The sequence below is a fragment of the Microcaecilia unicolor genome, chromosome 2 (genome assembly GCF_901765095.1).
Source record: "Microcaecilia unicolor chromosome 2, aMicUni1.1, whole genome shotgun sequence".
In the NCBI taxonomy this organism is placed as follows: Eukaryota; Metazoa; Chordata; class Amphibia; order Gymnophiona; family Siphonopidae; genus Microcaecilia; species Microcaecilia unicolor.
Genome location: NC_044032.1, coordinates 574,702,700 through 574,726,835, shown reverse-complemented (window position 1 = coordinate 574,726,835; position 24,136 = coordinate 574,702,700). Strand labels below are relative to the sequence as shown.

At 41.3% G+C, this 24,136-nt stretch overlaps 2 protein-coding genes across 5 annotated transcripts in view; both read right to left on the bottom strand.

Annotated features, from left to right (window-relative positions):
* CENPU (centromere protein U) overlaps nucleotides 1-17,384 on the bottom strand; it is a 141,960-nt gene extending 124,576 nt beyond the window's left edge. For 2 of the 3 annotated variants that reach the window (XM_030192653.1, XM_030192654.1), the window contains exons 1-2: nucleotides 15,610-15,995; nucleotides 6,921-7,063 (exon numbers count right to left, since the gene is read on the bottom strand). In XM_030192653.1, coding sequence (XP_030048513.1) covers nucleotides 6,921-7,063; nucleotides 15,610-15,659 — 193 coding nt within the window. In that variant the 5' untranslated portion in view covers nucleotides 15,660-15,995. Of the gene's footprint in view, nucleotides 1-6,920; nucleotides 7,064-15,609; nucleotides 15,996-17,349 lie in introns of those variants that run through there. The other variant, XM_030192655.1, reaches the window with a different exon arrangement.
* A 3,848-nt stretch (nucleotides 17,385-21,232) lies between these two features.
* The window catches only part of LOC115461577 (long-chain-fatty-acid--CoA ligase 1-like), a 183,849-nt gene continuing 180,945 nt past the window's right edge, over nucleotides 21,233-24,136 (bottom strand). For both annotated transcript variants that reach the window (XM_030191500.1, XM_030191499.1), the window contains exon 21: nucleotides 21,233-22,518. In XM_030191500.1, the coding sequence (XP_030047360.1) occupies nucleotides 22,375-22,518 (144 nt within the window). In that variant the 3' untranslated portion in view covers nucleotides 21,233-22,374. The remainder of the gene's footprint in view (nucleotides 22,519-24,136) is intronic.

The following is a 24,136-nucleotide window of genomic DNA, read 5'->3' as shown; positions in this document are numbered from 1 at the left end:
ATAATTTTTAAAACATTTCAACTAGACAGACAACTAAAATATAAAGAGCTATGAGAATGAAGGAGCTGAGCTTTATCATTCAGTGAAGCCATGGAAAACACAGTCCAAACCTACCAGGCAACCGAGAGGCCATATCTGAAATAAAGAAAATGACACAAGTAATGTGGAATGAATCCCACTCCACATTCTTGCAAATTTTCTGAAATAGAAACAGAAGATTGTGCAAACAAAATAACCAAAGCCCTGCCAATGCATACATGAGGTAAATCTGGATTCAGGGAACAACACAGAACTGAAAGTGTATTATGTCTCTAATTAGCTAACTTCATTTGATACTTGACCAAGGTGATGTAGAAATTAGACCTTACCTGCTAATTTGCTTTCCTTTAATCCCTCCGGACCGGACCGGCCCAGGTCCCTCCCGTATTCTATATTTCTGTCTATGTTCTTTTGGGTTCAGACGTTCACATGTTCAATTGTTTGCAGACCTATTTTATTTGCTAGTTAGCATATATAATATTAAAAAAAAAAAGGTAGATGTTTACAAATGTTTACTTTAAGGCCATACCGCTGCTCTGGTGAGGGTTGTCGGTGAGCCACTATACTAAGGCCATACCGCTGCTCTGGTGAGAGTTGTTGGTGAGCCTTTGTTTAAGCACGTTTTTACTAGTGCTTCCTGGTTGCTTGAATTCCTTGGGGCACAGGCTGTGTTCTTCTTTCTGCTTTGTTATTCAAATACTGAGGCTAGGATCACATGGCCAGGGCTCCTATTGGCTCTCTAGAGTCACAGTTTTTTCTCAGTCTCCACCTGCTGGAAGGCGAGCCCAACCCATCAGTCCAATCCTGGGCCGGTCCGGAGGGATGCTAAGGAAATTGCTCTTATTGCTTCTCTAGACCTATCAGCAGCGTTCCAACCTCATTGATCACTCTCTTCTAAAGCGCTTAGAGGATATCGGTCTCTCAGGAGTGGTTTATAAACCAGAAGAAAACTGAAAACCCATTGTTTGACAAACTAACTTTTACGTATCCCTTCCCCATTTCTCACTCTCCCCTCCTTACCTTCCCTCTCCACCAATGTAGACCCCTGCTCTGTAAACCACATTGAACCTCTCGTTGGGATCTGCGCGGTATATAAGCAATGGATTAGATTAGATTTATAAATGGTTTCTCTCCTTCTTCCATGATCATGCCTTTTCACTCGGTTTTTCAGGTACATTTTCTACCAATCCCTTGCCTCAGGTGTCCTTCAGGATTCTGTTGTATCCCCTCTAACATTTTCATAAGACCGCTTGCTACTCTCGTTCAATCTCACATTAGTTTTTTTTTATCTACACTGATGTCACCCTTCTAGTCTTCCCTACATCCCCAGTTAAAATTGATTTTCAGCCCCTTCAGAATTGTGTACTTGCACCGACAGATTGGCTCCCCCCCCCCACCACAAACTTGTCCTTAACCCCCCAGGAAACCATTATCTGATGAGTTAAAAGGACACTATCAAGCCTTCAATACCTCTAGTTTTGTTTAACATAGCTGTTCCCTCAGGCACTTCATTTTGTTACTTAGGAATAATACTACATTCCTCGTTATGTTTCCAACAACACATGTCTTTCTGTAGTCAAGGCAGGCTTTGCTGTTCTCCATTCTCTCCTCTTCTTACATAATATCTTGGACCACCCTCTTTATTCGATTACATTGGCTACCCATCCCTTTTCGGAGTCTTTTCATCTCACAATGCCTCCTATTTAGGTAGTCCTCCTTATTTGGCTTCTCTCATGATTCTGTACACCCCCACTGTTTAGTTCTCCCCAGTCTCAAGATAGCCCACTTAGAATCCACAAGACATACTGTAAACTATTTTATTGCTCAATAACTTTGGAATGAACTGCAGCATCATTTGTGATCAGAGCAATCCTTTCCCAAAATTAAGAAGTTGCTTAAAACGTATTTCTTTCAATGGGCATTTGAGTTACAGCCATTGAGTGAATAGCTAATCTCGTTTGAAATGGTTTTAACCACCTACTGTCTCTTCTTGGATGTCTGCGATTGATCCTGTGAACTTACGTCGCTTCTTTCCTATTTTTATTTATTTTTTATTGGTGTTTTATTATTAACTGCTTAGACCTGCATGTCAGTACAAGCAGCATATTAAATATAATAAACAATAAAGATCACCCAAACTTGGCAGCTAAAATGCAAAGCACTGAGAGCCAATTCCATAACAGCACCTGGGAGCCCAGGTTCCATTATTTATTTATTTATAGAATGCTAACATAAGTTGGCATTTGGGTGCCGAAGTTTAGGCACTTTCATTTATGTAATGTAAAAAGCAGCGCATGTTACATTTCAACACATAATTGATAGTATTCTGTAAGTTATACATGTATAGGACCCACCTATTCCCCCATATGCCCCTGCCCACATGGACGCCCCTCACCCTTGTAGTTGTGCACTATGCAGGCTGCATGTTAAGACTGTAGAATACCGCTTAGCATCCAACCAGAATTCACACCCGTAAATGCTAGTACAGTGCACAAATTTAGGTACTAAGATTATAGAATTAGGGGGACAGTGCCTTAGAAAAGTCTTCACACCCTTATACATTTATGTTTTGTGGTAAGGTATTTTTTGTTTGTTTGATTGATTTTTTTTACATTCTGCTGTTTGAAAAGTTCACTTCAAAATGCGTTAAGGTAGGAGTTCCATGTGTACAGAGGAAACATACCAAAACAAATTTCTTCCCTGGTTCTCTCTACACATTTGTTTCCAGGGGTGAATTCTTTAATGGAAAATATCTCCCTCAGAATACCTCACCCAAACTCGCTAACACCATATAGTTCTTTGTGGAATGCTCCAACTTATCCTTATGCCAAACTTGTGCAAAGTAGAAAGTTGCTGTGAGGTAAATATATAATGTCCCATAGCTGTATTAAAGTGCCTGAATGTCAGAAACTCTTCTAATCAAAGCAATAGCTGCTAAAAAGAATGTTTTAAAGTTGAGATTCTTTAAAGTAGCTTTTCAGATGGGCTCAAAGGGAGCTTTCTGGAGCGATTTCAGAACTACATTAAGTTTCCATTTTGGACAAAGCGTGCAAAGCAGAAGACAAAGGTGACCAAACTCCCTTTAAGAAATGGGTCACATTCAGATAAGCTGCCAGGGAAGAGTTCTGCAACTGCCTTCTAAAACAAGCGAGCGCCACCACTTTAACTTTCAAGGATCCAAGCCAAACCTTTTTGAAGCCCAGAATGAAGAAAGACCAGAATTTTGGAAATAGAAAAAGAAAATAGCACTATAGATCCGATGGAACACTAGCTTTCAAACATCCTCCAAACCCTGACATACACTGTGGAAGTCAATCGCTTCCCCGCATGAAGAAGAATAGCGATCATGTCTTGCATCTCAGCCTTGACTACTCAAGAGCCAGGCAGTAAGACCAAAGGTGGATGGATCCTCCATCAGAATGAGACCCTGATGAATAAGAATGTCTTTAAGGTGAGTTTCCAAGTTTATTTAAAAGACTTTCTATCCTGCCTACCAAAACACTGTGAGCAGCTTACAATCTAATATAGGGTAAGGAAACAGAAAGGAAGATTAAAAACACAACAGAAAAGCCAAGTGAGGAGAGGTGGAACTACAAATTTCATAGTAAAGCTGGGGGAAAATATGTAAGGGGAAGGCTATGTAGTCCAGCCTCGCTCCCATAACACTCCACCACGAGAATCAACTACAGGCAGAAGAGATGTTTTCAAATCTATTTATTGTTTCAGGGATGATGTAGATCTAAGATGTTGTGGGAGCTTATTCCATAGCTTGGAACCTTGAACAGATAAGGCTGAACAACAAGTAGTGTCAGAATTTCATGCAATGAGGGGTCAATTAGATGGTTTTGTTGGGATGATCAAAGTGATCTGGTCAGGCAGTAGAGGATCAAGAGTCATGATAGGAATAGAAGTTCGCTGGACTTACGTACTTTATATACAAGTAGTAAGATTTTGTACGTTAAGAAGTGGGAGTGGCAGCCAATGGGCTGCTTTGAAAAGGGGTGTTATATGATCATACTTTCTATGTCCAGTAAAAGGTTTGATGGCAGAAGGCCTCTGGACTGAGGAAGCTTAAGCAGTCAATTGAGGTGGAAACAAACCAGACTGGTACACCAAGGACTCCTCAACCAATCAAAAGCGATGAGAATAGGGTTGGATGCAGAGCAATGCGCTGAAGATGGCCGATCAGGGGTCACAGAGGGAACATCGAGGATACCTTCTCAAGGCCAATGTTGAATCAGTGTCCAAACCCTGCAATCCTGCTTCCTTCCAATGACTGAAGAAGCAGTTGACCTTCACATTTTTTCTGGTTGCCATGATCAGATGGTCCCATCATTGCACAATAAGCTGAAAGGCCAGACTGGACGGTTTCCACTTGACCACATCTAGAAGTATCTGCTGAGAAAGTCTGCCTGAATGTTCTGGAGACCTACTGTGTGAGCCGCTGAGAGACAGACAAGATGCTTCTCTGGCCAACTGACAAGAAGGTGAGACTCAAATTGGAGATGAATGCTCAGAGTCCCTCCTTATTTGTTGACATAAGGAACTCCTAATGTGGAGGCCAAATCAGAATATGAAAGTAAGCCTCTCTGAGGTCCAAATAAGTTAAAACTCTCCTACTCGAACCAAAGCAATTACCAAACATAAGGTTTCCATCTTGAAGTGAGATATTCCGAGAAAAAGATTCAATTTTTTGAAATCCAGAACAGGCCAAAAGTTTCCATCCTTCTTTGGATGACAAAGTAAATAGAATACCTGCCCTGATTGTACTGCTCCAGAGGAAAAAGAGACGATCGCTCCCAGATATGTGCAATGTCTCCTTTACTGTGTCTCTTTTGGCCTGTGAGGTATAAGAGGATTCCAAGAAGAAATCTGCAGCTGGGCAAGACAGTTCTAATTTGTATCCTTCCTTGATGATATCTAAGACCCACTAATTCAATGTTATATTTGTCCATTTCTCCTGCAAGTGAAAGAAGACCTTTCTCTTTCTAGGCAGAATAGACATGTGACCCATCATTGAGAGTTATGTGCAGGGTCATTCCATGCCAAGTAGTCTAAAATTTAAAAAAGTTCCCACCATCATGTTCTCCAAATTTGTTCAAATTTTATCTGTTGCGCGAGTCAGGTGTTAAACGAAGTTTCCCAAAATTTGAGGTCTCTAACTGCAATAGTTGCAGTTAGAGACCTCAAATTTCTGAAAGGTTGTCAGTCCATGAGCGCGCGACATTTACCAAAATGCCATTTTTGAGGTCTAATAAAATCCAAACACATTTATAAGTATGCCTAAAAAATTCAAATCCTGTACAGTTTTTGATGCTAATTCCGATGAAATACATTTTAACATTATGGATGCAAAATCCAGTCAAACAAGTTGACTCAAAGTGTGCATCAAAATTGGTCGCGACTCATCGGAACATATTTGGACCAATATTCAGACCGCAACAACTTCCATGCAAACAAAGATACAGACTTGAAATTTTGAACAAGCATTATGCTTGTACTGGACATAATACTGCCAGATTTGCAACTAATCAGCATCTATAACCGCCCTGCAGGATCTCTTCAAAGTTGGCACTGTCAGCGCAAATGGTAAAATGTACCAAAGTTCAAAGCCAATTTTTTAAAAAACAGTCTACCTGAATCAGCTTGTGAACAGTATCATCTGAAAGAGAAAATTGTGCTCTACAACACTGATATGTTTTTGTTTTGCAATGCCACCATTAAGTAGCATGGTTTTATTAGAGGAAGTTCTTGTCAGAAAAATGTGATTAATTTCTTTGACTAGGTAATCAGAGTTTTGGATCAAGGAAGAGCTAGATATGGTGTACTTAGATTTCAGCACAGCCTTTTACACAATTCCATATATATAATTTGTAAATAAACTGAGCACCCTTGGTATCTGCCATAAAGTGACTTACTGGGCAGCAACAATGGTTAGTGGTAAACAGATCACTTCAAGGAAAAAGGTAATCCAGGAAAAGGTACCGCACTTACCTCTGATGACTTGTTTGCTACCATGCTGAATCTTTACTCAAGCCCTCAGCTGGAGTAAAGATTTGGTGCTACAAGAAAAATAAAATTGCCCTAAAATTTAGTATTTTGTTTAAACATTGGTAGCAATTTAAAATGCAGCTTTCTATATGAAAACGGTAATGGAATTCAAACATGCATGGGATAAACACAAAGGAATCTTGTTTAGAAGGAATGATCTACGGAATCTTAGCGGAGATTGGGTAGCAACGCCAGTAATTGGGAAGCAAAAACCAGTGCTGGGCAGATTTCTACAGTCTAAGCCCTAATCATAACTGAATAGATATGGATGGGCTGGAGTGTAAATTTTAAGGTGCTTCAACGTTAGCTTCAGAACTTTTAACACAAGAACAGTGCTGGGCAGACTTCTACAGTCTGTGAACTGCGAATGGCAAGGACAAATCAAACTCGGGTATACATATAAAGTATCAGATACCATGTAATATGAATTTATCTTGTTGGGCAGACTGAATGGACCATTCAGGTCTTTATCTGCCACATATGTTACTATGTTACATGCCCTTAACACTACCATCTAGTGACTGCTGATTTCCATGTGCAAAGAATTTTGTTGCATCTGCAGTAAGATTACCTTGTGAAAATCAAAAGTAAGCGCTGCTCTACAGGATAGCTTGCTACACTGTCCCCTCAGAGAGAAAATTTCCCACAGACTTATGATAAACTAGGGCTAGAACCCCTGGAAAGTTTTTGGTAAGGCCCACTGTATATTGCCAGTATTAGCTAAGCTTATGCCAGGGGTCCAGAATGTGACACCCAATCTTCTTCTGATATCAGCAGGACACAGAATCCCACCCTAACCCATTCCCAGGAGAGATCATAGAGCTACTCACCATAGAACTCCTCAGGTTCCCCATCCTCTGGAATCCGCAGGATTCTTGAGACATCTGGACTAAGCAGCATTTTTCTAGACTGAGGTGCCTTTCCTGTGTCATTCTGGATACGTGCTGGAATGTGTCTTGCTCCTTTTTGAAGGCTAAAATAAAGTAAAATTGAATTCCAACATTAGATACTTCAAGCTTCTGGTCAAATATGTTGTAGCAATAAGAATGCATATGTGTATAAAATAAAGCCTCTAAGCTAGCCTGATAGCCCAACAGCAGCACACAAACACAGTCTCAGTGTCCTGACTTGAGTGAGGCTTCTTGAGTCTGCAGGGGTTACAGATGTTGCAGAAATAGTATTAGCATACACTAGGAAGGACAGAGTTCCAATCACTGTACAGCATTGACACCTGGCTGAAAGGGCCACTACTTGCTTTATTTACCTAGGAAACCAATTTTGGAGACTACAGTTCTTTTAAATAAAAACCGTAGAAAAGTAGGAAAATATTTAGATATCTTGGGAATTTTAGGAATTAATAGGAAAGGGAATGAAAAACAAACTGAGATTATTATAATGCCTTTGTATTGCTCCATAATTCAACTGCACCTCAAACTGTGTGTGCAAACCTAGTCACCACATCTCAAAAAAGATATAGCAGAATTATAAAAAGTACAGACAAGGACGACAAAAGTGATAAAGGAGATGGGACAACTTCCCTATGAGAAAAGGCTAAACAGGCTAGGTTTCTTAAGCTTGGAGAAGAGATGTCTAAAGAGAGATATGACAGAGGTCTATAAAATATTGAGTGTAGCAGAACAGTAGACATGAATCACTTGTTTACTCTTTCAAAAAATACAAGTACTAGAGGGCATGAAATAAAACCACTAAGTAGTAAATTTAAAACAAACCAGAGAATGTGCTAAAAGCAGTTAGTTTAGAAGGTTTAAAAAAGGTTTGGACAGGTTCCTAAAAGAAAAGTTCATATCTTAAGATGGACTCGACAAAATCCACTGCTTATTGCTGGGAAAAGCAACATAAATGAAAAATGGATTTCTTAGTTGATAATTTTCTTTCCTTTAGTCACAGCAGATGAATCCAGAGACTTGTGGGTTATGACCATCTACCAGTAGGTGGAGATGGAGAACTGTACTGTCTTATAGGATAGGATAGAATGCTCCTTGGTCAGTCAGTATTTCTCATAACAAAGCAGAAGAAAACAGAATTATAACATTTCTCCTTCCCCAAAGGGAAATAAACCAATAACTGCAAGCATGTAAACTGAATACAACAGTCCATCTAAAATACAAAAATGCAGCAACAAGTTCCATCAGAGAGAACTAACCAATAGGAACCACTGGAAAAACAGGGTGGGCCTCTGGATTCATCTGCTGCAACTAAAAGAAAGAAAATTATCAGGTAAGAAATAATTTTTCATTCCTTAGCGTCAGCACAGATGAATCCAAAGACCTGTGGGAAGTAGCAAAGCAGTCCTAAAGTAGGATGAAAACTGAAGCGTCTGCGGATAGCACTGATACTTGAAAAGATGCATCCGGCCGAGAGGAGACATCCAAACAGTAGTGTCTGGAGAAGGTATGCAATGAAGACCATGTCATCACCCTACATATTTCCACCAGGGAGAACAGATGGGCTTCCGCCCAGGAAGTCATGACAGCTTGGGTAGAATGCACCAAGAATCTGGTCGGAAGTGGTTTAACTGCTAGTAAATATGCAGATGCGACAGCCTCCTCTTACCCAGCGAGCTAGTGTGGCTGGAAGCTGCATTACCTTTCCAAAGTTCTGAGCAAAGCACGACCAAATGATCTGGCCAACGGAACAGGCTGGTCACTTCCAAAGAGTGTAGGAGTACATGGCAAACATCAAGGAAGCAGGAAGAAACAAAGGTTGGTTGAGATGAAAGGCAGAAACCACCTTAAGAAGAAAAGATGTGACAGTGCGCCCCATCACTCCTTCAGGAGAAATCCAGAGGATCTTGACAGGACAAAGTCTGGAGTTCCAAAACTCTGCTTGGACTGATACCTGGATGTCTGATTAAAACTAGGCTGCCACGGACGATAGCACCTGGTATCTTTAAAACGAGGGTGAGCCTGACCCAATCAGAAAAAATATTTAGACATGTCTTCAGGATGACGCTGAGTCTTTGAGTCGCCCAGATCTTTCACCAACTTCACTAAGTCCTCACCAAACAACAGCTTGTCCTTAAAAGGAAGCTTAACCAGCCACAGTTTGAAGCTGCATCTGCCGCCCAGTGGCAGAACCACAGCAAACGACAGGCTGTGACCGCCAAAGACATCTGCTTGGTCAATGCCCAAATCAAGTCATATAAGGACTCTGCCAAACATGCAAACCCTGTCTCCACATCTGGCAATTCAGGAGGTTGACTGTCGGACTTCTGGAAGAAATCTGAAATCTGTTGCATCTAGCTAAGGTATGCCTTAGCAGCATACGAGCTGTAGATAGCCACCTGCAGAGAGCGAGAGAACTTCTGAATTGTCAGAGGAAGGCTGCACTGAATCCACCAGTTGAGGCCGAGTTTAGTTTGGAGGGTCCAAGAGAGATAGAGACCAACAGCTGAGAAGGTGATGATATTAAGGATGTATTATGAAAATGATAGCACCCCAGTTCAGAAGGGAATATTAAGAGTTAAGCATTAAAAATTTGAAACTGAGATCATTTTAAGACAGAGCAGGACAGATGCATTTAAACTAGCTACAGATTGCTGACACGTGCTGAATTAACATTTTCAACAAGTTTAAGTAATGAATGTTTTGTTCAGATTCTGGGAAGTCACTAAGAACATGCATGTTTGAAAGGAAATAGGGAAGTAAGAGAGAAATATGCAGATGTCTGAGCATGAAGATGTAATATGGAATAATCTATATATATATAAAAGGCACCTGCAACGTTCCAATGAAGCCTCAAGCCGGAAACTTGAGGCGCCAGAGATATCCAGTTTGGCCTGCAGTCAGTGTACCTCCGCCCTCGCGTCAAAATGCGATGACGTAGAGGGCGGGGAAGGCACAATGCACGAGTTCCACAGATTCAGTGACAGCAGTGGGGAGAGCGCTGCGAACTTTAATCACAAACTCGCAACCAAGTGACTGAGGGACGGAGGGAGGGAGAGGGGGGTGTGGAAATCGGAAGGGAGGGACGGAGGGGGAGTCTGGAACTCGGGAGGAAGGATGGTGGGGGGATTACCTTGCTAGCGCCCATTTCATTTTTATCTGAAACGGGCATTTCTCACTAGTGTAATATATTAGTTCCGTATTTCTATAAATGTTAATGATCTTTATCAAAATAGCTAGCAGCTGTTGACCTTTGCTCTTTAGAATGCTGATAGAAGTTGAATATAATCTAGCTAGTGCATTTTTTTCAAAGTTTGTGTCCCATGATTTGTGATGTAACCAGTTAATTTAGGACAATGCATTATTAATAAAAGAGCAGAGGACCTGAGGGATTTTGAGACCGTTCTGGGTGGCCTCACTGCCTTTATGTGAGACCCTCCGTTCTCTTTCCCAAAGGCCTTTGATCTGTATTTTTTTTTAATTGGTGGTGTGTGTGTTTCTTTCCCTTGGTCTCCTACAGCTTGAAGTAAAAGAGCCAGGTTTTTGTCCTGCCCCAATGGGGTCTTAGGCAAACAAAGGAACCCCTGAAATGGACTGATGTGGATTCTGGCCCATGGAAGAATGTCTAAGATAAAGGCCACTGAACCATAACTTGAACATATTCCTAGACCCCAGGATCTGGTAGGGAAAGTAGAACCTGACATGGGTGTGAATCTATTGCTGATGAGCAACAGGAAGAAATGACTTCCCTAAGCCTATGTCAAATATCAGTCCCAGATACTCCAAGATTTGTGTTGGAAACAACCAACTTTTGGTGAATTGAATACTAATCCTAAGGACTGAAGAAGAGAGCTATCTTGGATGAAACTTGCAGACTCTCTCGATAGGAAGACTCGCAAAATGCCAATCTCGAGGTATAGATGAACCTGCAATCCATCCTTGCAAAAGAAGGCTGCCACTACTATCATGACCTTGAAAAAATGTCCTTGGTGATGGGGCAAGGCTGAATGACATGGTCATTAATTGATAATGTTCTCCAAGGATTGCAAATGAGAATATGAAAGCACGCTTCCTTGAGATCCAGGGAGGTTAGACACTCTCTCTACTGGACAGAAATTATTACACACTGCAATGTTCCCATTCTGACATGTTGAACCTTTAACACTCTGACTCTTTTGAAGTCCAAACTCAGATGGAAGGACGCTCCCTTTTATGGAACTACAAAATAAATAGAATAACTTCCTGTTCCCCAATTGCAACTGGGGGCAGTCTCAACTGTGCCTCAATGAAGAAGGGTTTGCAAGATGGCTTGAACTGCTTGATATCTGGGCTGGATCTTGCATGGAGATTCCAAGAAAAAAATCTGCAGTAAAATTGGAGAACTCCAGTTTGTTACCTTGCTTTAGTATTTCCAAGACACATTGGTCTGAGGTAATTTTGGTCCACTCCTCATGGAACCTGGAGAGGAATCCTGCTATTATGAAACCAGAGGAGTGAACTGAGACTCCATCATTGGAAGACGCAGAAAGCAGTGGTAGACCTACAGTTTGAAGCCAAGTTCTTTCTGTCAGCATGAAAGGTGGCTTGTCTTTGTTGATGTGGGAACCCTGAAAGTTAGATTTGCCTGGCCTGTAACACTTGGCCTCACAAAACCTGAGAGGATTTAAAAGAATCTTTAGAATTGTCCTCTAGCAATCTCTGAGACTTGGAGTTCCCTAGGTCTTTACCCAACTTCTCTAGATCTTCTCCAAACAAAAGTTTGCCTCTAAAAGGTAACTTTCCTAAATGTGACTTAGAAGCCACATCAGCTGTCCAATGCCTAAGCCAGAACTGTCTTCTTGCCAAGAGGGTCAAGAATTGGCTGGTGTGGCTGTGCATTGGAGCTAACTTGTGTGCCCGAGAGCCAGACCTAGATGGGGTAGCAGAATATGGCTGTTTGTACCATTCTGCACTATTGAAGGCAAGCTGCAGTGGGACTTGGACCAGCAACCTCTAGATCTCTGTGCTCAGATTTAGCTGGTTGTTTAACCATTAAGCTATTCTTCTACACTGAAGTAGCTCTGTAACAACTGTTAGCTGCCTAATACAATTAAAAGGTGCAAATTTGCAATTGAAGCATTTAGGGACTCTGACATACAGCTAGTAATGCTGCTCATACAGTGGTGGCTGGAACTAGTATGCAATAGTTTTGGCCAGTGTCAGTGTGCAATATTAGAGAGCAGAGTTGCCGTGGACAACCAACACAGCTAACCTTTGGCACTTTAGCATAGTGTTAGCTGTTCTAGTCATGCAATGAAGTGCTTGTCAAAGCAAGCAGTATGGGAGAATGAAATAAAATATGCCACATTGAAACGGAGCCGAGTTCCACAGCTTCTAATATGATTCACAAACCAGCCTTGAACCTGTGACCTTCAGGCTGAAAGCCAGCCACCTTCCAGAATAAAACTATTTTGTTGTAAACACTGCACCTGGAGAAAATGCCACCATGGCAGCACCGAGGTTCCATGGAGACCAAGAAAGACATGGGAAGAGTATACTGCCTCAGAAAATAAATATGTAACATTTCTCACAGAAACATGGAGCCAACAGCACTAAGACTGACTCTAAACTAAGCTCCATTGTAAAGATGATGAAAAACAGAATACTTGTACTGCCAATAGAAATAGAGTTCTGGTAACAAAAAGAAGATACACAAAAGAAGTGAGGAAAACTTTCAGGATGTTTAAGTAACTGCCCTCTGTGAAAAAAACTGAGGGGACTCAAAGCTCTCTAAATGAAAAGTATCTAAGAATATGAGAACACTAAATAGGCCCTTTCAGAGGACCTAACACACATGGTACACTGCCCTAATGCTGTTCACCGGCTCCCACATTACGAACAGCATTTAACCAACTTTGGAACCATAAGTAAAATAATTCACCACAATGTGGCCTTTTAGTGACTGCTGCCACCAACAAATTCAGTTTAGGCCAACATAGCTTTTCCAGCTCAGGCGTGGAAATGGGGTAAAGACGCGACATAGCCGCCGCCACGCGAAGGGCAATGTCTGGGGTGAGAGACCCACTGAGCAAAAATGACTTCCTGCATAAACTCATGCACTGGAAAAGACTGAAGCGTTATTCTAGTGCTTGCCACTTTAAAATTAGCAGGTGCAGGTGGAACAGGATCAGAATAAATATTAAGAACTTGGAGAACCTTAGGTATAATGGAAGGCAACTCCTCTTTATGAAACACCCACACTGCAGTGGAATCATAAGATTCCTCTGTAAATAGCTCCCATGCAGAAAGGGACTGCCCTGAAATGACTCAGAATAGGGAGACAGGGGAGCAATAAACCCTACTTCTGGAGTGAAACATCTCCTCTTTGGGGCAGGGTCCATCAGTGAAGACTGGGGCAGGGAACAAGCCAGAAAGCTCCAAAGGCTGAGATAAAAAGGATCTGTCAGTTCCCCTACCAGCAGAATGAACTCTGGGGGGTGGGGTCAGAAGACCCCCATCCCTGGAGAAACCCCCAGAGTGGCCGACGTATGTAAGGACCTCTGAAGCAGTGCCAGGTAAAGGAGTCGCTGACAGCGCTGCTCCCAAATCACACCGCTATAAAAAAGGCTGCCGGATCACTTTCAGCCCCATGAGGAGAATGAGCCCACATCGCTCTCACACGGGAAGCTATAGAGGTCTCCCCAAATGGACTAAAGTGGAAGCAATTGCAGTATATGATTACATTTGTTTAGATATACTGGATTACATATTGGCAATAGTGTGTAGGGGGCTTGATAGTGATATGAAAGGCTTGAATGAGTGAGTTCCTTAGATATCAGGATTGTTTAAAGATGTATGTATCTATGTATGTATATGTTATAATGATGATTAAAACATCATTGTGATAAGAATAAAAAACGAGTAAGGTGGTATTGTAGAGTGCATCTTTCAGTATGCCAAAGTGGTTTTACGCTACTATTCTATAAAAGCTTAGTCGCGTCCCAAAGCCATTGAGGCACCAAGTTATAGAATTGCCTCTTTGCTGTGTCAGTGGCTCTTCTGTCCCCAAGAAAGGTGAGGACTTTGTACAACTTCTATAGAAGTCTACCAGTCAGTGCCGTCAACCACACAGAGACAGACTTACCTACCCACAGTGAAAAATGTAGTATAAAAAAGATCATCAACTAAAAAGATGTTTTACTGCATGTGGAAACTGAAAAGGATAAGACCATTCTTCCCAAGATCCGTCTTTCGCAGCTTAGTACAATCCCTCGTACTCAGCCATCTGGATTACTGCAACTCACTATACGCAGGTTGCAAAGAGCAAACACTGAGGAAACTTCAAACGGCCCAAAATACGGCAGCCAGACTCATCTTTGGAAAGCCAAAATATGAAAGTGCAAAACCACTACGAGAGAAACTGCACTGACTTCCACTCAAAGAACGCGTCACTTTTAAAGTATGCACATTAGTCCACAAAATCATTCATGGCGAAGCTCCAGCCTACATGTCTGAGTTAATAGACTTACCACCCAGAAACGCCAAAAGATCATCCCGAACCTTCCTCAACCTCCACTTCCCCAATTGCAAGGGCTTGAAATACAAGACGCTACACGCGTCAACCTTTTCTCACATGAGCACGCAGTTTTGGAATACACTGCCGCGCAACTTAAGAACGATCCACGAGCAAGCTTCCTTCCGCAGATTATTGAAGACCCATCTTTTTGAAAAAATTTACGGAAAGAGCCAAAACACAAAGTCCACACTCACTGTTCACTAATGCATCATACATCCACTTCTGAACTCTCATCCCCCGTAATCTCACATCACTCATACCTTTACTCACAGAGCTATGCATACCATATGTCTTTATGCCTTATTATCGCCCTTTAAGCTCTCATTGTCTCCTTCCAACGTTTGTGTTCCATTGTTACATTCCTTAACGACACTTCGATTGTCTCGCATAACTCTGCACAATGTAATCCATAACCAATTTGTAACAAACTGTATTTCTATCATTCATCTCATATTGTAAGCCACACTGAACCCGCAAAAAGGTGGGAAAATGTGGGATACAAATGCAATAAATAAATAAATCATGGGATTTTCTAATTAACAGAGTGCCTATGACAAACCAATGTTATTTGGAAAGTGACAAAAACCTACAGCAGCACAGTCGTTCTGTAGACTCTAACTTAAGAACAGCAGAGTTCCCCATTAGAGCGTGCAGCAGCATTGGACATCCTAGTTAACTTTCAGGCTCCTTAATCTACCCTCCCTCAGGAAGACATGCATTTAAATATTGTATTTTGGAGTGTATGCGTGCGCTGCGTATGCGAGCAGTGAAGTGATGATAAATAACTGCCACATTAGCATGTGTTTTTATCTAATAGCAGGGACAACTGTTTGAGGTCCTTTTTCCTCCTTTAATTACTTTGTACTAATATTTAATGTATTTTAAATTTTTTTCTTGGGGGGGGGGGGGAGAGGTTGTTATAGTAACCAAATGGCAGAGCAGATTCTAGGCAGGACAGGGAGGAATGGATACAAGGAGGAGAACTAAAGAAAATGTGAGCAAGGAACAAGGTACAGATGTATAGCAGCTAGCAACAGAAGAGACATTTCATTCGTATACCTTGTTGTCTTGCTTCCAAACTTCATTTCTGGGTGGCTAGCTGCAGTCATCGCACTGTTGAAGAACAGCAATCATCACAAAGCGCTCTGATACAGCAGCAGAAAGAACAAAAAGTACACAGGAACTCCAAAGTGAAATACGGAACGCACTGAGTGCAGACTGTGAAGTGGGAGAAATTATTGCAGCAGCACCAGAATGTGGCTTTGAGCCTACAACGAAAAAGGCTATTTGAGTACCAGAATGAGGCTACCATCAAGGCAACACTTTCCCGCCAGCCAGCCTTCTAAACTATTCAAATTCGGGGGGAAACCAGCCTAACTGGCAACAGTGGCCAGATGTGAGAAAATAAAAAATGATTAAAAAAAACCCCAGTCACTCACAGCAGAAGAAGAACACACAGTTTGAAACAGGCGGGCTCCCAGCATGCCCCGCGTTGGCCCAGTTACATCTATGCATGCACGGAAAAAAAAAAAAAAAAGAAGGTCCGAGTAAGGGCGGAGCCGCGGAGATCTTCATCTGACATTAGCGGGTTAGCGCCGCCAGAGACTGTAGGAGGGCGCGGGAGTATACAGTATTCCGTCCTCCTGTCCTGTCCCTCCATCAAAGAGGTTGGATTAACAGGAGAAGACGGCATAGTGTTATCTAGCCGATTATATGGGCTGAAGCCAGTGGGGCAGAGCTTGCCGCCATACAGGTTTGTCCAAAACATTCGCAAACGCCAAATGCTATTGAAAATAATAGCAAACGTTTATTAGAAATAACGGACTGCCTGCGCGTGATCCTTCTGTAAAGTCTAGAGCTGTTCCTTAAAAGGTGGAGGATAAAGGATTTTGATTATTTCGTTTTTTCATTGCCGCAGCCTGAGGGCAACCGGCTTCAACTTTTTTACGTCATATCGGCTCCTGCCCTCCACCACCGCTTATTTATGTTGTTGTATGTAGACAGTGTCACTACATCTACTGTCCCGGTCAGCAGGTAGGTATACGCAGTTGTGTGAGAGCGGACAACCAGGGCGTTCTCGGAGGCACGAGTTATTCAACGGTCCAAAAGCTTCGGTGCTGCGGGAGTTTGCAGATAACCTACCAAGTTTACTCGTCCAAATCTGGAGCAGATATGCTTGCAAGCTCCTGTCTGGAGATGGAGAAATGCGTTTTGTTCTCTCTGTTGGAGTACCAGCAATAAGGCAAAGGAAGTTAGAAAAAATTATACAAAAGGGATTAAGAACATCTGGCTGGCTGGGGCCAACATAACCCTCCAAAAATTTTATAGAATGGGATAAAGGTGGTGTGGTAGCAGTGTTAGTCCACTTTTAAAGGTAATAAATAAATAGAAATAAATAAATAGAATAAATAATAAATAAATAAGTAATAAATAAATAGAAGTAAAACAGAGAAAACAAAATAAGATGGTACCATTTTTATTGGACTAACAATCTTTTGATTAGCTTTCGAACGTAACCCATCTTCAAATCGGAAGTAAGCAAATGTTGACAAACATCAGACTATGTAAATGAAACAAAAACATTCTAATGATAGTCTCACAGGAAGAGGGAGGGGTGGGTTAGGTGAGAAACAGAGAGCTGGATGGATGAGAGTCTGGACTCAGAGATGGATAGTAGATGAGAGTGATAAAGCAGTAGGTTCCATATGGGCTAGGAAACCCAGATCTTTGTTGAGTCCTGTCTACTGTGTCAAGATCATTTTGACGTCAAAGGTCTTACATTCCTTTTAGTATTCTTACCATAAGATCATTGATGCAGTGTTCTGGTTTTGTAAATTTCTGTCCCACAGAGGTTGGCATTGGAATGTTTAATTTTTTTGTTTGTTGCATTTGTATCCCACATTTTCCCACCTATTTGCAGGCTCAGGGTGGCTTACATTTTTCCGTAATGGCGATCGCCGTTTCCTGCATGAAGAAATACAAATTGGTATTGCATTAAAGTTCATAAGTGACAGAGTAGACCGGCCAAGGAAAAAGTGGGCAGGTCAGGCTTGGTGTTTGGGAAGAGTAGGGAGGGTTATGCGGCTGCTGGGACTATGCACTGGCAAGATCCACATAGTTAAGTGGGTGAATTTAGGAGAGCTTTGGCATAATAGCTAGAACCCACATACTTGTATTTTCTTTTAAATTCCCTGAGCATTCTCCTTCCATCTCGTCCCCAAAGCCTGCTAGCATCAAAAACCCCTGGTGCGCCCCCCCCCCCCCCCCAAAAAAATCTTGGTGGACACTCCTGGCCTGCTTCGGGGGGGGGGGGGGGGGGTAAGTTATGCAGTTCCCAACTAATAGTCAGTCAGGGCTCACAACTCTCTTCCTTGTCATCGGAGCAGATGAATCCAGAAACTGATTGGTTATGACCAAGGAGGTTGGATTAAACAGAAGACACGATAAGCCTATCTAACCCATTACACAAGCCAGTTGGTGGAGTTTGCTGCCATATTAGTCTGTCCAAAATATTTGCAAACAGTATTGAAAATAAAACAATAACAAACTTGTGCAGTTTATACAAGGTAGTTTTTGTTTTGCATTCTTTTTGTTAAGGGGGGGGGGGGGGTTGGAAAGGTTTCAAGCAGTCTGTGAAGGGGGAGGGTTATTTCAATATGTTATTTGCAGTGCTGTATTATATTTCAGTGCTATGCTATACGACTTTAGTTTTGCTTATGACAAGATATTTCTTTGAAAAAAAATATATATATCCTCATGCTGCTGCAGCTGCAGCAGCAGCTCAGACAACGGCCCACAGGCCCCTGCGGTCCAGCCAGGCTCGGTGACAGCTATGGCGTGGGCAGCTGCTTGTATTTCTTTCAGATATCCACAGAACTTTAAAATATTTAAGTCCACATAAATGTCCACATAAATATTCACAGAACATAACATTCTTCCCGCAACATTTCCTTGGATTAGCCGACATACCATGACACTATTCAGATTAGCCAGATGCCTACCCCATAGTTGCTCTATGTACATCTGTATGCTGCACAAGTCGACATGTTTCTAACTGACTGAGATAAAACAATGCACAACATGGATGCAGCAGCTGAGAGTTTGTTTTGGACAAACTAAGATGGCAGCTGCTGGGGGAATCAGCTTCAACTTTTTGATGGCATGCCATCTCCTATTAATCCAACCTCCTTAGTTATGATCATCCACCAGGAGGTGCAGCCCTATAATAGGTCAACTGGAGGCAGAGGCCTCATCTGGCACATTAGAGAAAGTGACATCACAAAGACCACCCTCGCCCCCACAGGTAGTCCAACATCTTTTCTTCTTCTCTAACCCCTCCTCCCTTCCACCCCCGCTTTACCTCCATATTAAAAGCTTAAAGTTAACAAATGTTAAATATTAAAAAAAAAAAATACATCATAAAAGGAAATCGGGGGGGGGGGGGGGGGGGTTATTGACAATGCCAGTGGGATTGCTACCTCACATTTGTCTGTCTTGCTTTTTCCACATCACTTTGCTGAATGGCACCTACTACTACTTGACATTTCTAAAGCGCTACTAGGGTTACGCAGCGCTGTACAATTTAACATAGACAGTCCCTGCTCAAAGGAGCTTACAATCTAAAGGACAAATGTACAGTCAGTCAAATAGGGACAGTCTACCAGCACTGACTAGGATTTTTTTTTTTTTTTTTTTTTTTTTAATAGTGAGGGGGTTCACACTGTAACTTGGTTTGACTTCTGAATACAGTTCCTGATATCCCTCCCATTTGCTGGTAGGCTACTTTAGGCCTTGATTACAAGCTTTTGGTTCTTTCAAGAACTACACACTTATTCCCATGACCTCTCCCGTACGGTTTCATAATTTGCCCAGCCATAAAAATTAATACTACTATTGTCCCAAACATCTTGCTACCTCATGTTAGGGTTAACCACCAGGGCTGGTTGAGGTAGGCTTCCCCAACTATATCACACTGCTTGATTTAGCTAGGTATAGGGGAATCATCTTTAAAACAAATGGTTCCACCTCTGTCCATTGTCCAGTTTCTGTAAACTGTCTGCATCTGTGAGGGAGCAAGGGTACTTTGCTTTAGAGAGAGTTATGCAAACCACCTCTTCCATGCTGGAGACTTTCAGCTTATAAACCATCTTGAATCACATGTTTATTTAATCAGTAATATTTTGACCACTTCCATACTGCCAGTATACAAAGCATTTATGGAGGCTCATACTGGAACAAAATTTAAATATATTGAGCCAAATCAAAATTAGTTGTACAATAAAAACAGGTTAGTAAAAACTTGGGGCTCCTTTTATAAAGTGGCACTACCAATTAGCATGCACTGAATGCAAAGCTGTCCATAGGAACTGATTGGGCTTCTTCACACTCAGCATGCTGCTAATTGGTAGTGCTACTTTGTAAAAGGAGCCCTTGGTGTGGAGAACCAAGTATGAAATTTTATATTACAGACTATAGATAACCAGAGAAAAAGCAAGGTAGACAAGTGATCTAGACTGTAGTCTATGCACATTTGTCATCTAAAAATACAAAAGAGCGCACAAGGTACAAACTCACATTTACCCAGGAAATATGATACGATACCTTTAATATGCTGCCAGCAGAATAATTAGCTCACACTGCTTCTGGTTACATATGGATGGAATTCATGGCTGTCTCTAATCTCCTGTGCACAGGGAGGGGGCAATGAAGGATCTGGCCTGCAGAGATTTGCAACTATATCTCCACAGTGCAGAGAGATGAAATACCAGAGCAAAAAGACAAAATAAAACTTTAAAAAATGCTCTAAGGAAGTTCCCCTCAAAAAAAGTGTATAATGCTATTATACTCCTGCTCTGCCCAGCCCAGTGGGGCAGGATCAGACTAGGATGACCAATTGGAACATGTATGCATTCAGAAAAAGAAATGTTTGTCCCTCTGTTACTAACTGATAAAGGCTCAGGTGAAGGTCTCTGGCTGTGGCAGGGGGGATGCAGAGAAAGCAGTGTAAGCATGGGCAGGTCAGATAAGAAAAACAGATGTGAAGCTAAAAGTTGAGGCCTTGGATACCTAGGGGAGAAGCCTCTAGAAAAAACAATTCACAGCCATGTGAGCCCAAAGCAGGTTTGCACTATTTTGCATCAACGGGATGGATCCTTGGTCCTTACACTGCTCATCTATATTAGTATGAACTATTAGACATCAACCTAGAACACAACACATTTTATGCCCTCAGTACTGTCATACTTTACTAATTGTGGATTAAGGCAATGCAATAGGACATACTTTAAATACAGGGCTGGATGTGATCCTTGTATCAGCATTCAGACATTAAAGCCCTCTACATTTCAACACACTTCCCCCTGTAGGAAGGTTACCTTCTAGTTGGATGTTATAACAAACAAGTGGGAAAAGCACACAGAGCATGGCTCATAGAATTCTTTCCAACACCTCTGGCTCTCATGCTTGTAGTGCATAGTCATGTTTCATCTGTGCATGAGACATTAGCTTATATATGAATGTGTGTTGATTCTGTGTCTGACCAGGAGATAACATTTAAATTTGTAATTTACTAGCACTATACCGACTACTTAATAGGTAAATCACTGATGGCACTGCCCTAAGCGTTTTATCAAATAAAGACTTGTAGACGTGGGATTTGTAGATTTAAAAATACATTCAGCCACACATTGAATATACATTTTTATTTTGGTTTCCTTCATTTTTGGAAATTCAGTTCTGGTTTATACACACAGAAAATGTCAAGCGACATTGCAGGATTAACAAATTACAATAAATGTCCCTCAGTAAAACTAACTTTTGTGCACTTTACACAATGATGTTCCTGAGTACATTATATAATTTACAGAAAATTAGTGCAAACCTTGTATTCGTTTTTTAAATTTCCATCTTTCCAAAACAAACAGTAGCAACTCTAAAGGACACCTTACTATAAGATGTTCTTGAAAGAAAGCTTAGGTACTATTGCCCATTTTCCAAATGCATGAGTTAATTGGATACTGCATTTTTTCTCAGTATATCAGTATCCTGTGGCCATGTGTACTTGCTGCTAGTCTCATGAAATAGGCCCCAAAAAGTTTTTGCTACATGAATTGCTCCTGTTTTTCTAAATCTGTCCCACTACACTATTCTGCAGGAGATCACAAAAGGGAGTTGCTGTAATACCAAGTGACAATTTTTTTTAACCAATGCACATAAGTCCAGCATTCCTGTCAATGCATATTTGGAATGAAGCTCGATAGAGCTGGCATGTTAGTGCATTATATCAACCTTAGTGCAGCTCATTTCAGCATGTTTAACATATCCTGTTGCACAGTTATTACCATGCCTGTAAAAGTGAATTTAATGGCTAAGTTTGGAATTTAAAGTTATGCATCCACACAAATTAAACTACATAACTCTGCCTTTGCCAAATCACATGTTTTAGTCTTCGACCACAGCTGAATAAACTTCATTTTTTGTACTATTAAAAGCAACCTCATTTGACTTGTGTAATACATATTGAAGCTGCTAGTACTAATGTGTTTAGCACCTAGAAATTCAAGGTAACAGGCATGAAATATGGAGGAAAACCTTGGCAGGGAGTTCTGAAGTATACAAAAAGCCACCCTTCATGATTTAAGGTTTAATTTTGGAATGATGATCTGCAGCACACACTAGGGCTGTTTTGTGGTTTACAATATTCCTATGACAAGTACATATTCTATGCAGACTTGAAATGCTGTTCAACTTTTTCCTTTACAAACAGTTTGTGGTGGAGTTCCTGAGCTAAAGTCCATGTTATGTGCTGTCCTCTGATGTTCTCCTTTAGGTGTTGGAATTGTTGGCATACAGTTCTTCTATCTCAGACTGGAAAAACTTCCGCAGCTCTGGTCTCTTTGCCTTCATTGTTGGTGTTAATAGGCCATTCTGAACACTGAACATTTCTGGGTGCAAAGCAATGTCTTTGATCTAGTAAAAGACCAGATTCACATATCAAAAATGAGATAAAACACAATTGTATTTCAGTACAAAGATCCAGAGCAACATGAAATGTGAACATTTGGAAACCAGAGAAGCCACAACTAGATAATTCTGTACTAATAACCAAGCTTCATGCTTTCTAGTTTGCCTCAGCATTCCATATTTTGTCTGTTCTATGAATCTTTCATCCTGCTTGTCAGAGAAAATGTAAACGTGTCTAATCGGCTTACTAGGTGATTTTGAAAAAAAATGTTTTAAATCAGCTCTGACCTGACAGCAGAGTTGCTTACCTCAAAGTATTCTATAGATAGAGAAACAACTGTGGTTCAACACAAGCTTATTTACCTCTCGCACATCAGTACTCCTGTGCCCACAGTGGCTATCCCATACCAGTTTACATCCATTTTTAATACTCTATGTAGTGGGACTGAGGGGGTGGGGGGAGGTTTTCCATAGATAGTAGGGAAATGCAGCCACAAACAGTGCCCAAAACAGCATGCAATATGTACTTATAGATGCAAAGTAAGCAAGGAGAAATAGGGTGGCTGTTCATTTGAAGTTTGAAAGAGATTATCTAAATTCACTATCCTGTCTTCACAAAGCACTTTCTGGTGCTTGAGAATGTAGACTGAGGACCAGGTTGTAGCTTTGCAAATGCCCTCAAAGTAGCATGCAGATTAGTCACATGCTTTTGCTAAGTTGATGCATTATGATCCAACCTGGAGAATGAAAGTTGCTATACTATAGCCAAACTGTGCAGTCTGAAACCCAAGTGTGAGCACTTGCTGATGCACTAGGATTCCTTGGGATGAAGAATATTTTAAGATTTCTTAAGATGTTTTCTACCATCAAGATAGCAATGCATGTCTGAAGTACTTCTCCCTCATGAGTGAACTGGGGAACAATACTGGTAAAAATGTAATGAAATTCCACCACCACTCAGGTAGGAAAGAATTGAATATATGTGAGGATAATATACAAAGGCATGAAGTTACACAGTTATTGCAACTAGGAATAGTGTCTTCCAAGTATTTGAGAGGCATCTGTGCTAGTGGTTCAAAGGACAGCTGTCCTAATTTAGTGTCAAGGTTATGGGAAAGGCTGTTTGGCAGAATTATGTTCATGGTTACATGGATACAGGTTTCCTCATGTTTTTTTTAGCTGAAATAGCCGAGTGGAACTGTACCAAAAACCATCCTGAATTAGGTATAAAGAGTATGTTATAATTGGGCTTAACATTAGGGTACAGTAGCTAGTGTCACACCACTTTACAAGCAAGTCCATTTAGAAGGTTCCATGCACTACCTTAATTGTATGCAAATCTAATGCATATACATTTAAGGCAGGGGTCCTCAAATATAGTCCTTGAGGTCCAGAACCTTCCTGGCTTCAGGGTTTCCACAATTAACAAGGTATTTGCATGCAATAGAAGTAGTAAATGCAAATCAATTTCATGTGGAAATCTTCCAAACCAGGCTGGATTTTGGACCTCCAGGACTGGATTTGAGGACCTGTGCATTAATGGTATCTTGAAAATTTGACTGGTTGGGTTATGTTCTGAGGACTGGGCTGAATCCCTGGAGTAGGCCAATGCTGTAGAGCAGTG